Consider the following 14,217-nt stretch of genomic DNA (forward strand, 5'->3'; position numbering starts at 1 on the left):
TCAACGAGACTTCGAACTTGTCACTTTCTCTAATCACTCCTGCAGGACCAAACCATGTTCTGTTGCTAGGATTGTTTGGAACAGCAGGTGATGCTGCTGAGACTGTCACTCGAAGAGCAGCGGTAACTCCTTTTGGTACCGCAACGATCGAGTTTACGGCTTCCACAGTCGGACGAAATCCTGCAATTGCACGCAGTAAGCAGATGCGAGAATGTACTGTTTCTCTGTGTATTATCATTGCTTACCTTGTAAAGCAAGCTTAATTGTAACAGTTGCGCTGCCGACTGTATTTGCAGCTGTAAATGTGTAAAGTCCAGTGTCATTTGGACCAATATCTTGAATTGCCAAACGATAACGATCTGTCGACAAGAAAAACTTGTTTGTTGTAGTAATCACTCCTGAAGGACCAGACCATGTTCTGTTCGCAGCATTGTTAGGAACATTGGGATAAACTGGTGGAATTGTCACGTGAAGAACTGCAGTAGATCCATTCGGCACAATGACAACAGACTTTTCTGCACGTAAAGTAGGACGAGCAGCTGCAAAAACATTTCGTAATTACAAAACAAAGATAATTAATAAATGATGATCTCACTAAAGACAAATTGGCATATTGATTAAATAAGAATTTGTTCAAAAGTTATAGGATATATACACACATACCATTATCATGCGTTCTTCCCTCTTTGGATAAACTGAAATTGCCCCTACCAACAGCGGTTGAGGCTTCGACACGAAAGCTATACGTTGTGTAGCGCTTCAAACCAGTCACCACGATCGAGTCCTCTTCTGTGGCAGTGCGATAGAAAGGAGGTAGCAGACTTTGCGCCATAATTCGTTCACGAATCTCCACTCGATGTTGTGTTATTATGCCATTTCGTTCATTGAATGGCACGACTAACCATCTAATCCTGATTGAGTTGGAGCTTTCAGCCAATACAGAAATAATTTTTGGAGTTCCTGACGGCTCTATTAACAGAAAGAATATTAGAGTAACAACAATAGCAAAATCTATCAAAACTCCCCAACAAAATCTGTTTGTAACGTATTAATACTGTCGTGCACCAAAAATACATGTCTTAGAAGTCACTATATCTATACTGTAGGACAATGTCAATTACATAAGCCAGTTAATCACAATTCAAAATATTCTACACTGCAGCAGTGCACTGGCTATCTTATGTTCTAGGCTTCCTAAAACTAAACCAAAACTAAACCAAAAGACCTTTAAAGTTTCGCTGCGAACTGCAGTAATATTTGAAGTATAGTTGAACAAAATAGTTTTAACTACCAACCTACAAATAAGTAAAGCAATATTTCATAACTAAGGTACAACAGATGACTAATGCATGTCAAATATTAATGGCTGTTGGCTGTTAATATTAATTCAAGAAGGCAATATATATATATATATATATATATATATAAATTCAAGTGCATAAATTCTTAAACTACTGAAATTAGTTTAAGCAATAGCACATACAGAACAGACAACAAATACAACATGCAATTTCTCTGCTCACTGTCTTGGCTTGTGAGAGCCACAGAAGAAGAATTGCTGAAGTCACCTGTTCCTATAGAATTTGTGGCTGCCACTCTAAACGTGTAGTTTGCATATGGATGTAGTTTTTTGACAACATACAATGGCTGTTGGCTGTTAGTGTTCTCACCAGCTGACCATTTTGTGTTGTCAATACCACCAGCATACTGAACAATGAATTGAACTATTGCACTATTGCCATCAAAAGAAGGACTCCACTTCAGTGAAACAGATGTTGACGTCACATCAGTAGCGATAATGTTGATAGGTGCAAATGGTGCCTCTACAGCAAAAAATAGTAGTTGCTCATACGTAATTTCAGCTATGAGCTACAAAAACAGTGAATGTGACATAAGTGAATGAAACAAGTTATGTGTGTTTATGGGGCTATATCTGCTAGAAATGTGTCATGCTTCTGGTCCTGTCAAGAAAACACCAAGTCTACGTATATCAAAGAGCTTTCACCACAACAGTCTCCTTCACGTTTGCAAATCACAGGGTCTTGTTGTAACTGCCACGCCTATTTGCAATGGACAACACACAAGCAATTTCTTTCTTCTACCTTGCAAAATTATATATCAAAGTAAGAATTTAACATTGGCATAGAGCGACTACAATATCCTGTATGTCTCACCATTTGACAATGCAGGCAATTCTAGAAATGCTACATTATGAATTTTGTAGTCACATGAAACAGTCATTTACAGGATTAGATAGTACAGTTGGAAGCAAAATAGTGTGCAAGTTTGTAATACTTACCCAATACAGTGAGTTGAACAGGTCTTGATGATACACTTTGCAAGATATTCTTTGCTACACATACAAAATTGCCAGTATCCGAGGTAACAGTTAGTGTTACTGTTAAATTGCTTGAAAGAGTTGGCACTCCAGTGTTGTCCACCTCTGTTGCTTTATTAACTTTGTATGTGTTAGGAAGCATTGTATCATTGTTCATTACCCATTCAATTGATGGTGGTGGAAAACCTGCTACTTTACACTGCAATGACACAACGTCTGGCTTCCTCACAGCCTTTGAAATTGGACTGATGATAATTGATGGAATATCTAAAAATTGCAAATACTTAATCACCCACTGTGCATTCAAATTCCTGCTTAGGCAAAAGACTTATCATACATTGAACAGTAACAACACTGCTTGCTTCATTGTGCCCTAACAAATTGCTGACAAGACATCTGTACATTCCTCTGTCTCTGAATTCTGATCTTCTAATAAGTAAATTTGATTTCACTTTGATTTCAGACATTATCTGGTTGGTTTGAACACTTTGTTTCTGATCATTTGGAGAAATATCTTGACCATCGTGTTGCCACGATAAACTTGGTATAGGAAAACCAATTGCTTCACAATTAAGAGCAATATCACTTGGAGACACAATTGTTGTGTTCTGAGGTGATGTCGTAATATTTGGATAAACTGCAGCAGAAAAGTTAATACATCACTAAAAATTGAAACCAAAATAAAAACAAACCATTTACAAACAACTGAGTGCTCGATTTGTCCATCTTCATTTCAGCTAGATTGTTCATTGCAATACATGTATACGTCCCTCTATCTTCATATCTTGTCGATGTAATAATGAGTGAGGTATTAGAGTCAATAGAAAATCTTCCACTGACTGTCAGAGTCTCTTCGACAGAACTCTCAGCTACTGTTCTCTTCCATGAAATACTGGGAGGAGGTTGACCGAATGCAATGCAACTAAACACAGTGATACCTGGCTCAATGGTCGTCTGTGAAACTGGAGGTGATGTGATTACAGGTGGGACTACAAATAAATATGTCACTATTTCAGACACAACTGAAAATAAACATAGTCAAAATACCTTGGACATTGAGCATAGCACTAGCAGCCACAACTCCATGTATATTTGTTGCAGTGCACTTATACTCTCCACAATCATCATATGTCACATTAGCAATAACCAGTGTTCCATCACTTGTTGCAGGCTCACTAAAACTGAATCGAGAATCAGAACCATCAGAAACAGTCAAGTCTCCCTTTTGCCAAACGTAGTTGGCAACTGGCTCATTAAATGTTTGACAGTGCAAAATAGCAGTGTCACCAACAAGAACATTTGTGTCACTTGGTCTCTCTCCAAACTTGGGAGGACCTAAATATAAAATTACAAAAACATACATGCTACAAAAGTAGTTACTAGGATAACGCTATACCTTGTATAGATATTACAACTACTTCACTTCCAGATCCAGCCTCATTAGTTGCTGTGCACCTGTATCCACCACCTGAATCCAAGTTGATGTTCTTTACTAACAAGCTAGCAACCACGTTCATACTATCATATGATTGATAGAAAGGTTCTGGACCACTGAGACTAGTGCCAGTGTTGAAAGGATCACCACTAGTTGAGTTTGTCCAAATTATACTTTCTGCCTTTACTGCTGGAAATGCATTACGAATGTAGACAGACAGCATAAGACTAAAGTTCTCAACACCAGCAAGTGTTTTGTTCACAGCAACAACAGTTGGTTTTACTAAAAAGACAATGAGCAAATTATTACTATACAAGTAATATATACATAATATTCAGAGTCTACGGGCAGAATGTATGTAAACACACAAATCCATTCAAAAAATTCAATAGCAAGCGCACCACACATGTTGCTAGTAATCTCACAATCTCAAGCAAATAAGTGTTACATTTAAACATTGAGAAATACCACTGAAAACAAATAGATGTGCAGTTGACAACAGGCAACAAACAATACCAAATAACGGGGAAGCCTCAACAACACAGACAACTTCAGCAAGCATAAAATATTAAATAGTAGCCACCCACTTGCCATTTATTAACAAAAGACAATACAAAATGCTTTCACTATTAATTAATTAAGTACTTGGAAATGTTATTCAATTAGTATAAATGCTTCCAAACTTGTATAAAGAGACCACCTTCTCTAAAGTAAATAAGAAACAGTGCACTGCATTTGCTAGTGGTAATGGGTCTTCTCCCGATCTTGACAGACCACGACTGCTCACCTCCAAACAAGGGCGTCACATGGGTCCCAAAAGTGGGGGGGGCGCAAATTTGAAGCTGAGATATGTGACGTAATTCATGGCGTCATATATATTAAATTCTTTTTAATATCAACATTACAAAAAGTTTACTAACTATTGTAGAGGAAGACGTCTGTCACAAAGAGCACCAAATTGTGAAACAAGATCATCAATATTACTCTCCAGTTCCTTAGCAATGTCGCATTCGAAGCACATCAGAGCAAGGGACCGGAGGCGCTCGTCAGCCATCCTAGTTCGCAGCCATGATTTTAGTCGCCTTAGAGCAGAAAACGACCGCTCTGCAGTTGAAGATGTAGCAGGAATGCAGAGAAACAACTTGAACAGTTTGAAGACTTGGGGAAACAATTCTGTGCAACGGAGAGAAACAAACTGACGAGCAAGAGCACCTATGTTGCCGGTCTCCACAACGTCTTTAGAAAAGTGCAGTTTAGAATAATTGTAAAATACTCTTATTTCAGACGTGAACTGAGTGTTGTCAAAGTCACCTGTGTAAAAGTGTAATATCTCACTCACAAGCGACTGATCTGGCGCCGATAACGAGACTGACTCGGACAACAACTTCTCAATTCCACAGAACACACGGTAATCTTTGCTACAAAAGCGTCGAGTTAGGTCTGATACCATGATATCCAATAATTCATAATATGCTTGTCGATAACGTTCTTTTGGTGACAGTGGCTGATATTGGGTCGTGCTTCGTTCGTCAATTCGGTGAGAAGGTCGACGAGCTCGAAGGAGAGCTGGTGGAGTCAGGTTTTTTGCTTTACTCTCTTTCTCCGATGACTGCCAGAAATTCTCAAAACTTTCATTTGTTCTGAAACTTTGTAGAGTAGCAATGACGCTATCAGCTGATCTTTTTGCTGCCTGAAGATCTACGTTCTCTCCCTGCAGGTACTGGGATAGGTGAGAGATTAATCCTAGTAGAGTGTCTAGAACGGACACATAGAAGAGAAAATTGAATGAAGATACAACAGTCAGTAAACAGTGAGCTTCACTTCCGATCGCAGCATCGTCAGAGAGTTCGTCCAGAGCAATCAGAATTGATGCAAACTGTTGCCTAACAGTATGGACTGCTGCGTGCCTGGAACCCCACCTAGTATGACATGGTCGTTGGAGTACTGCTTGCGGGCCCTTTCCTTCGTTCTGTCTTCGTTGCACATCTTGAAACTTTTCATGTCTCTTGGCTGATCCTTCAAGTAAATTATAGAGACTGGAAACAGCACCTAGAACGTTTCGCACATCTGTAACGTTCTCGCAGCTGTTTTGAAGACTGAGGTTCAATCTGTGGGCATGGCAATGCACATATCCAGCTTTCTTCTCGACCTCCTGAAGCCTGGTAGCTAAACCTGAGTGCTTCCCGCACATGCTTGACGCTCCATCATAACACTGTGCCCGTACCATAGACATTGATAGGCCCGTCTCAAGCAAAACTTGCGTCAGTTGCTGAAACAGACTTTCTCCGTCAGTACCTTTTAAAGGCCAAAATCCAAGAAACCTCTCCTCTACATTCAGGCTGTCTGTTACAAACCTTACATTGACAGACATTTGTTCTACCCTTGATATGTCTTGTGACTCGTCACATATTAGTCCAAAGAAGCCGCAGTGTTTGACAGCTGTCGTAAATTCTCTTCTGAATGTTAGATGCAATGAGTTTCAACATGTCGTTTTGGCTTTTGGGGCTTACGTAGTGAAAGTTTCCTTCCAAATGGCGTTTTAAGTCAGGGCAGTACCGTGACAGATATTCAAGAAATTCCAGCAGATTTCCTCTGTTGTGAGAATCTTTAGATTCATCGTGGCCTCTCAATGGGATGTTTTGTCTTCCCATTAAAAAAATTACTTCAAAAATTTTACGTAAATTGCGTCTGTTCAGCTCTACTTGTGTCTGGTAGGCTGTACTCAACTGTTGCATAACACTTCCTCTGGTTGCATCCTGCTGTTGGCTATTCTTCCACACTCCAACATTTGAAATATGACTCAAAGATTCCTCGTGACGCCTCATGTCAGCTACTGCTGACTTCCACTTCCTGAAACCTCTACTCACGAACGCTTGGTCTGGACAACCTTGTTTATCCAGGTTATGCTTTACTGTCAGCCGACAAGGAAAGCAGAACGCGGAATCCGCTGCAGGGCTGTACTCAAGCCAGCAAAATTGTGTGTACCAGTGTGGTTGAAAGGACCTATTACAAGTGCCAGATTTCGTCTGAGGAAATTTCCCATGCGGCAGTTCTTTTGCACAAGGTTGATACGGGCCATTGGTCACAGAACAAGCAGTTGGACCTCGGCAAGGATCAAACGGATGACACACAGAATCTTTCGGGCCAGATTCACTAGCAGTAGTACTAGTAGAGACAGTCACAGTCACGATAGAACTAGCTGTATCGTCGAACCTTGACGTACAAAAAGATGACAAAGACTTGGAGTGAGACGACTCTGGCTGCAGGGAAGTTCTTGATCTAAAAAATTGGCGTGTTACTTTTCCATTTCAACAATCCGCGATACGTTGTTAGTGGACCTTAGAAAGGTGGTAAGGAGTTTCTGTCCTTTCCGCTTTGTGTTCTTGTCGCTGCTGAGGCTGACAGAGCTGCTGCTGTGACAGCTGTCTCCCGCTGACATTTTCCGTATCCGGGTGCTTTAGCCTCGATTTCCAGGCAGTCCTTCATAGCAGTACTACATCTATGCTGAATCAGCTAATTTAGCTAAAGACAAGCTACACTTCTGTTTAATTAACGTTGAAAATAGAATTGACTCAAAATATAGCAAGCCGCGCCCTAAAAAAGTGGGGGGGCTAGCGCCCTCTCTAGCCCCTAAGACGTGACGCCCTTGCTCCAAACATCTGGCCCCACGAGACTATGGTGAAGCCTTGCGGTCGGTCACTTAGTTGAACAACGTTCGATGTTTGGCTTCAATTTCCAGCATGTATATCACAGTATGTTTAAGTTTGATAATCCTAGGTTAATTGGACACTGAACAGTTTAGCATGATATGCTCTACCTTGCATACAAAATAAATCCAGTGCACTTCTTTCACTGTAACACTAAGCTCTGGCTAGGGCTTAGCATTTGCTTACGTCCTGTTTGTTGCAGCAGCAGTTAGACGAAGCATCCAGAAATAACATCAAAGTGTCTGATGAGTTGGATAAAGTAAGAACAACTGATGAAGTTAGCTTTCGTATGAGAGTCTAGATCTAAGCACTTTCACTAGATTTCGCATTGCTCACATGTCTGTGAGATTTGACCAATCAGTTTGCTAACTTGAAATGTAATACAACAGAAACTGCACGGAGGAGTCAAAAGATTGCAAGTGCATTGCTCCTTTCATATCATTGAGTTTCTTGATGGAATTTCCATACTCTGGTAAGCTCTGCTTACCTAGTTACTTTGCATGCATAAATGAGGATGTCCAGTCATATAGCAATGTCATAGTAGACATTGTACAGTTAGAAGTGGACATCATGAAGTTAGTGGACATCGCAAACAAGCCTGCATAATGCAGCACCGGATCACATGTAGATGTTATTGAGAACAATATTAATTAAGACTTAGATCAACTTGCCTATACCTTAAAGTTGTAAGAAAAGATATAACTTAAGTCTGTATATGCCACAGCCTAAACATAGCTACTATCTAATGGTGTTTAATTTGAGAGCACTTTGTATGCAGGATGTTCACCAAAGTACCAATTGGTGATCTTACCTACCCTATCACAAGGCTGTTAACTGCAGATAAAAACAGATGCACTGCTATTGTAGAGTCGTCAATGAAATGTGCAACTTACACTGTAAGTCTGTATAACTCATGGCCTACATGCAGCTTACATTAGAGGGTAACTTATGTGGAAAGATTTTAGGCAAACATGCAACATTTTCAAAATGAGATTTTAGTCAAGGGTGACTTTAGGGTAGGTTGTCAAAGTTGCATTTAGCTGCTTCATTTATGCTGAGGTGATTTCTGTTTAATTAGAACCTGTCTTGCTGTTTCATAACATGAGTGCACCACAATGTGGCATCTTACACCTCAGATATACAAGTGGTAGCCTTGACGCTAAGCCAACTTCGCCTTAGGTGGTGGAGTAATGCGCATGATTTTGCGTAGGGTGCACATGACCAAAAACAAAGTTGCCACGGTAAGGCAAAGATTGGCCTAGGGACACATTATGCATAAATACTATCACGTGACTCCTTATCCAATTAATGAATAATCATTTCCAATTACTTTAATGAAGTAAGCTCCTCCCGGTTCTTCATCATCACCTTCTCTCATTCCGTAGCTACTAGGCAACCTGGGAAAAATGTTTCCAGCTGCGTAGGCTACAGATCAACACGCATTACTCCACCAAGTAAGGCGAAGTTGGCCTAGCGTCGAGGCTATAAAAGTGGTATCTCTGTGTTTTTGCAGCCCTTTTACTTAGGATGTCACCCTTGTGCTGTCAAGCAGTGAGGTTCGAACAAGTTAGTTAGCATTGCTTAAAATTAAATGTAAGTGCTCTCACACATGCACACACACAGCATGCACATGTGTGCACGCACGCACGCACACACAAACACACACACACACACACACACACACACACACACACACACACACACACACACACACACACTGCTGTATGCTTACACTACCCTGACCTACCCATCTCACTAGATTCGTACGCATATTACAGCAGAACTGGAAAATTCCATTGTTCTTAAAAATCTAGAGTAGGTCTGCTAATAAAAAATTTGCATTGTAAATTAAATCTCTCTGTATGCTTAATTAAGCCAGTATTGTTCAAGGAGGAAACCCTTGAACTGATGGTCTTCAGCATTTCAAAAGATGAGAGATCTAACTGTGTCCCAAACATTACACTAGTCAGGTAGAATTGCCAAGCTGCTTGTACGATCACTTTTGTGTTTTTCAATATCACCAGCTTCAGCTATGATATCTGTTTTGACATAAAATGACACATTATCAGCTCTTTTTGTCTTCAATACATATAACTGGTGTGATTTTTGCCCTACTCACTATCCAAGAGTGTGACCTCATGCAATAAATGTAGCTAAACTTTCAAAGCTCAACTATTTGTCTTGAATAGTTTGGTAGACAAGACAGTTGTCTAATGTTTGGCCATTCTAATTTCCCATGACACACACACACACACACACACACACACACACACACACACACACACACACACACACACCAGCAGCTGATCCAGAGTTTCAGTAGAAAAGGGCACTCTTCAGCACCCCACAAGCTGGTATAATGTCATCAACTTAATGATGCCACATATCTGCAACGTTACTCTACATCAGGACAGGCACAATTATTAATTAAGCAATCAGAACATATGTACACTACATACTGCTTTATTACAAGTTTACACAAACTAACTTTTGGCAAAGGAATTAACAATGACAAGATTTCTGAGCTACCACTGTCATGTGCTCTCCTGGACATTAACTTGGTTACAAAACTCGACGCTGCTTAAGGCCATGTTGAAACCACAGATGTGATGTTCATCAGCCAGCTGATATCCAATTAAATTGCAGGAAAGCATTCACTGCAGTAAGCAGTAATTTGTGAGTAGTCAGCAGCAGGGTACTGCACCTACTAGTTACTATATTTGATCAACAACAATATGGAATTCAGTTCAATCTATTTGACATCCACCAACTTCTTTAAAACCCAACGTCACTTCAATCGGGTTCGGCATTCACAAAATCAACAAACAGCGTTTGCCTTGGATTCTTCCAAGCAATGGCCATAGTAAAGTTCTCAAGTTAACTTAAAAACTGCCACCAGTTGCCTCTTTGCGAGAGGAGAAAGGTCACTTTGTCCATTTGTTGTATATATATATATATATATATATATATATATATATATATATATATATATATATATATATATATATATAGCCATGCTTTGTCTCATTGACATGGGACATACCTATTACCTAACCGTAAGCTAATCAAAAGATGAGCTAAAATTTAATTAAATTTAATTAATCAAAGTTTAATCAACCGGCAGTCTTCAACTACTCACTCACACAGAACTAATGCATGCCAAAACCATATATGTATGGATTGCAGTGTGTGAAATAACGGCAGAACATCGGACATTTACCGACCGAACAAAGCATTTGTCTGGCCATTCGTGATTTCGCCAGACATTTTGTTCCGTGGCGTAGCAGCAGGTGTGGAATTCCATCCATATGAGCAACCCACATCCTCGCGCATCCCAGCGTCATGTCAACAAACGTAGTTTTCGCAGTTCGTGCAAGAAACAAATGCAAACAACCACACGTCGTACGTGTACTGTCTAGCTGAATGTGTATTTTGTCAAATCTCAAATGTGGGCGTCCAAGTATACACACTGGGGCTCCGAGGTGTGCAACAAAAATGCAGCAGACAGTCGCAGGCCGTAGTACAGTACGCCGCGAACATGGCAGGATAGGAAATTCAGAGATACTTGCGTGTAATGTTTTCTGTAGGGGCTATAAGAAGCTGAAGACGTTTAGGTTAATACAATAGCACAAAGTCCTTGAACTAAGAAACTGCTACTAGCGTAGCGTAGTGCATGTTCTTGGAACGATTGCAGTTTCTACGTCTAGAGGTATGGTGCATATGCGAACAAAGATGACGTTTCCAAAACTCACTGGGTAGGATACGCCGACGGAAGTCAAAAAGGGAGGGGCTGGCTGCACGAGGCCGGGCATGCAGAAATTTACGCGAATGGGTTTGTAGCCATGCAAGGCAGAGTCGAGGAAGCGATGAAAGTCTGTCTGTCTCTCTCTCTCTCTCTCTCTCTCTCTCTCTCTCTCTCTCTTTCTCTCTCTCTCTCTCTCTCTCTCTCTCTCTCTCTCTCTCTCTTCATTGCTGTCTCAAACAATGGCCACTTTCTAGTCAGACTTTTTTTAGTAATTTGTCAGGTGGGTTGCACTAATTGCATGCCTATGACTCTTTTATCAAAGGCATGCAACATCAAAGGGTCATCTAGAGCCATAAAACCTAGAACTTAGTCAGGCATCCTCGAGCTAGCCGCGGTGGCAAGTGTCCTTTATCAATTAACCTAATCGTGCAGTGTATTCCAAGAGATTTGGTTTGCCAACACAAATACATGGATACGTGTACCAACCTCGAATTACTGCAGCAACCCATGCTAATTGTCATAAATTGATCCACTACAGTAACCACCAACTACATCTGAATGGGGAAACATATGCCCCCACCCAGACCACTTTGTTTCCTGTGCTTGTATATCCAGTGTGGTGGACTCAGATGTTAGAAAAAGATGTCGTGGGATCAGTGTGTGTTCACGTTCGCTTGAACGTGTCATTGCTACACTCCTCGAGGGGTGTTACAAGGTCTTTTCTCTCACGCAGGTGTCCATTGGACCTGGCAAGAATGTATATAACCCTTGTGGTTGAAACTTTCGGTCTTTGGTCGTCTCACAGCCTCGACGTTTTGAATCAATTGCACGGAGATCAGCACTGCATAACCACGTGACCGTTAGTCAAGCCAACTCACACCTCCATCAACAGTTGTCCATCAAACTTTGGCTTTATAATTCTAAGATGGTTTTAGAGAGACTAGCGTTCAACAGTAGGAAAGAATTCTTGGGTTAATACCAATAACTTTTCTCTATTCTACTATAGTTTCCCAACCCCAACACAACTATCTCATATTAACATATATATATATATATATGATGAATTGTAAGTGATCAGTATTCGCCAGGATTGGAATGTCCGACCAGACGTTTCTAATGTCCGGAAAATTATAAATTGACAAGACATGAAGTCCGGTGATCAGTCAAAGACTATTTCGCACAGTGCATTGACCTCAAGAGTCTCCAGACAGCATGGACAAAGACAGTATAGAAATAAAATCCTCTGTATGATCATTACTCAACTACAGATTTTAATACCAACCACGGCCAACAGGTCAGGCGCTGCATTTGGCCATTCCTGATGTCTGATTTGTTGGCTTGCAAAAGCCAATTTGTCACTACCCTGAGCCGAGAGAGCGTTTCTTGCCCAACCCAAACAATGAAGACAATCATTCAGACAGCGTCTTATTTGCATTCGCAAATGAAGAGATCGAGCAACTAGAAGAGCCTTTAAACCGTTGCAAATGCGTTACGTACTACCAATACAACGATGACCAACGTCTGAAGATACCTAGGTTAGGTTGTCAGTACGTTTGACAGCAATAACATCATTACAGTTTCCAAACAGGAATGTCTTTAATGGAATTATATGATTCCACGAGTTTCTTGGACGTAGTTTACATAGCCCAATGAGCCAAATGTACTTTACTCCTGTGCACTTAATAGAATGACTATAAAATGAGTATAAACCATGTACTGATTGATATTTGAACTACAAAAGTTAGTAAGCAATTTAAGCTAGTAATTCTTTGCAATTTATGAAATTAAATATCTTACGAATATTTATTGATTTACAGTATAATGCAAAGAAGGCTAAACCCTACAATTGCTGAAAGGAATATTATTCTGAATGCAAGCAAGGCAGCTCGTGCGAGCCTCTGAAAGGGGACATGTGCTGTGTGTGCCCATGTCTGGATCTGCTACTGCAAGCACAACACAATACAACACAATACAAAGTGTACACCAACACAAATAAACACAAAAAGTGTAAATACCACAATGTTAAGCACAAACAAGCGTTTAACTTTTACCTTGAACTGTCAAAGTTGCACTGTTGGACATTACAGATGGTTCTATGTCATTCGATGCAGTACAAACAAAATCACCATCATAGCTTTTATGGATGTTGCTAATTGTAAGACGACTTGTTGTCGTGTAGAGAGTGCTATCTGAACCCAACACAATATCGTTTATTGCTAAAGGAGAAATAATAGCTCCTCCTGTTGTTTGCCATGTAATATTTGGTTCTGGAACTCCAGTGGCTGCACAAGTAAACATCACCAAATCAGTCATGTTACGAATTTGAGATAGTGGCTGTGCAGTAAAATTTGGCGAAACTAATCAAAAATAACAAAAAATACTGAGCATTGATACACAGCACTTCTATACAACAACATGTGCATAAGATACCTTGAACAACTAGACGTGACTCCCTGCTGTCAACTTGTCCAACCGCATTAATAGAACGACAAAAGTAAATACCAGCATCAGTGTAATGGCTGCCAGTAATAGTCATGTTTGACGTTGTTATCAACGGTCTTCCAAAAAGTGGAGATGTGGAAGTCGATGATGCAACTATCATATATCTGCTGTTGTTTGTTAGGATGTCTTCATTTTTCCTCCATTCAATAAATGAGACAGGTGCAGCTGAAGCAGCACATCGTAAACCAGCCTGAGTCCCTGCTAGTACAGTCACATTCTCGGGTGATGATATAAATGTTGGAACAACTGGAAACATTGCTTATGGTTAAACACACTACACTAAGACATTGACCACAGTGATATTAAACCTTGTACAGTGACATTGATTGTTGTCTCTACAGGAGTTGTAAACTCATGACTTGTAACACTGCAAACATATGGGCGTGTATCACTGGTGATCGTGTTGTAGATAGTCAAATTGCTTATCACTTCAAAGACTGCTTTGCTTGAGCTTTGATCAACATCAAATTTTACAGAATACTTTGCACTG

General features: G+C 40.3%; 1 protein-coding gene across 1 annotated transcript in view; it reads right to left on the reverse strand.

Annotated features, from left to right (window-relative positions):
* LOC134186033 (protein sidekick-like) overlaps nt 1-13,983 on the reverse strand; it is an 18,271-nt gene extending 4,288 nt beyond the window's left edge. Inside the window, exons 1-12 of the mRNA XM_062653938.1 lie at nt 13,656-13,983; nt 13,277-13,582; nt 3,735-4,055; nt 3,386-3,673; nt 3,031-3,327; nt 2,676-2,975; nt 2,400-2,605; nt 2,300-2,353; nt 1,524-1,869; nt 664-969; nt 246-539; nt 1-180 (exon numbers count right to left, since the gene is read on the reverse strand). The exon at nt 1-180 is cut by the window's left edge and continues 111 nt beyond it. Coding sequence (XP_062509922.1) covers nt 1-180; nt 246-539; nt 664-969; nt 1,524-1,869; nt 2,300-2,353; nt 2,400-2,605; nt 2,676-2,975; nt 3,031-3,327; nt 3,386-3,673; nt 3,735-4,055; nt 13,277-13,582; nt 13,656-13,983 — 3,226 coding nt within the window. The remainder of the gene's footprint in view (nt 181-245; nt 540-663; nt 970-1,523; nt 1,870-2,299; nt 2,354-2,399; nt 2,606-2,675; nt 2,976-3,030; nt 3,328-3,385; nt 3,674-3,734; nt 4,056-13,276; nt 13,583-13,655) is intronic.
* Nucleotides 13,984-14,217: the final 234 nt, after the last annotated feature.

This window comes from Corticium candelabrum, chromosome 10, assembly GCF_963422355.1.
Source record: "Corticium candelabrum chromosome 10, ooCorCand1.1, whole genome shotgun sequence".
Lineage (NCBI taxonomy): Eukaryota > Metazoa > Porifera > Homoscleromorpha > Homosclerophorida > Plakinidae > Corticium > Corticium candelabrum.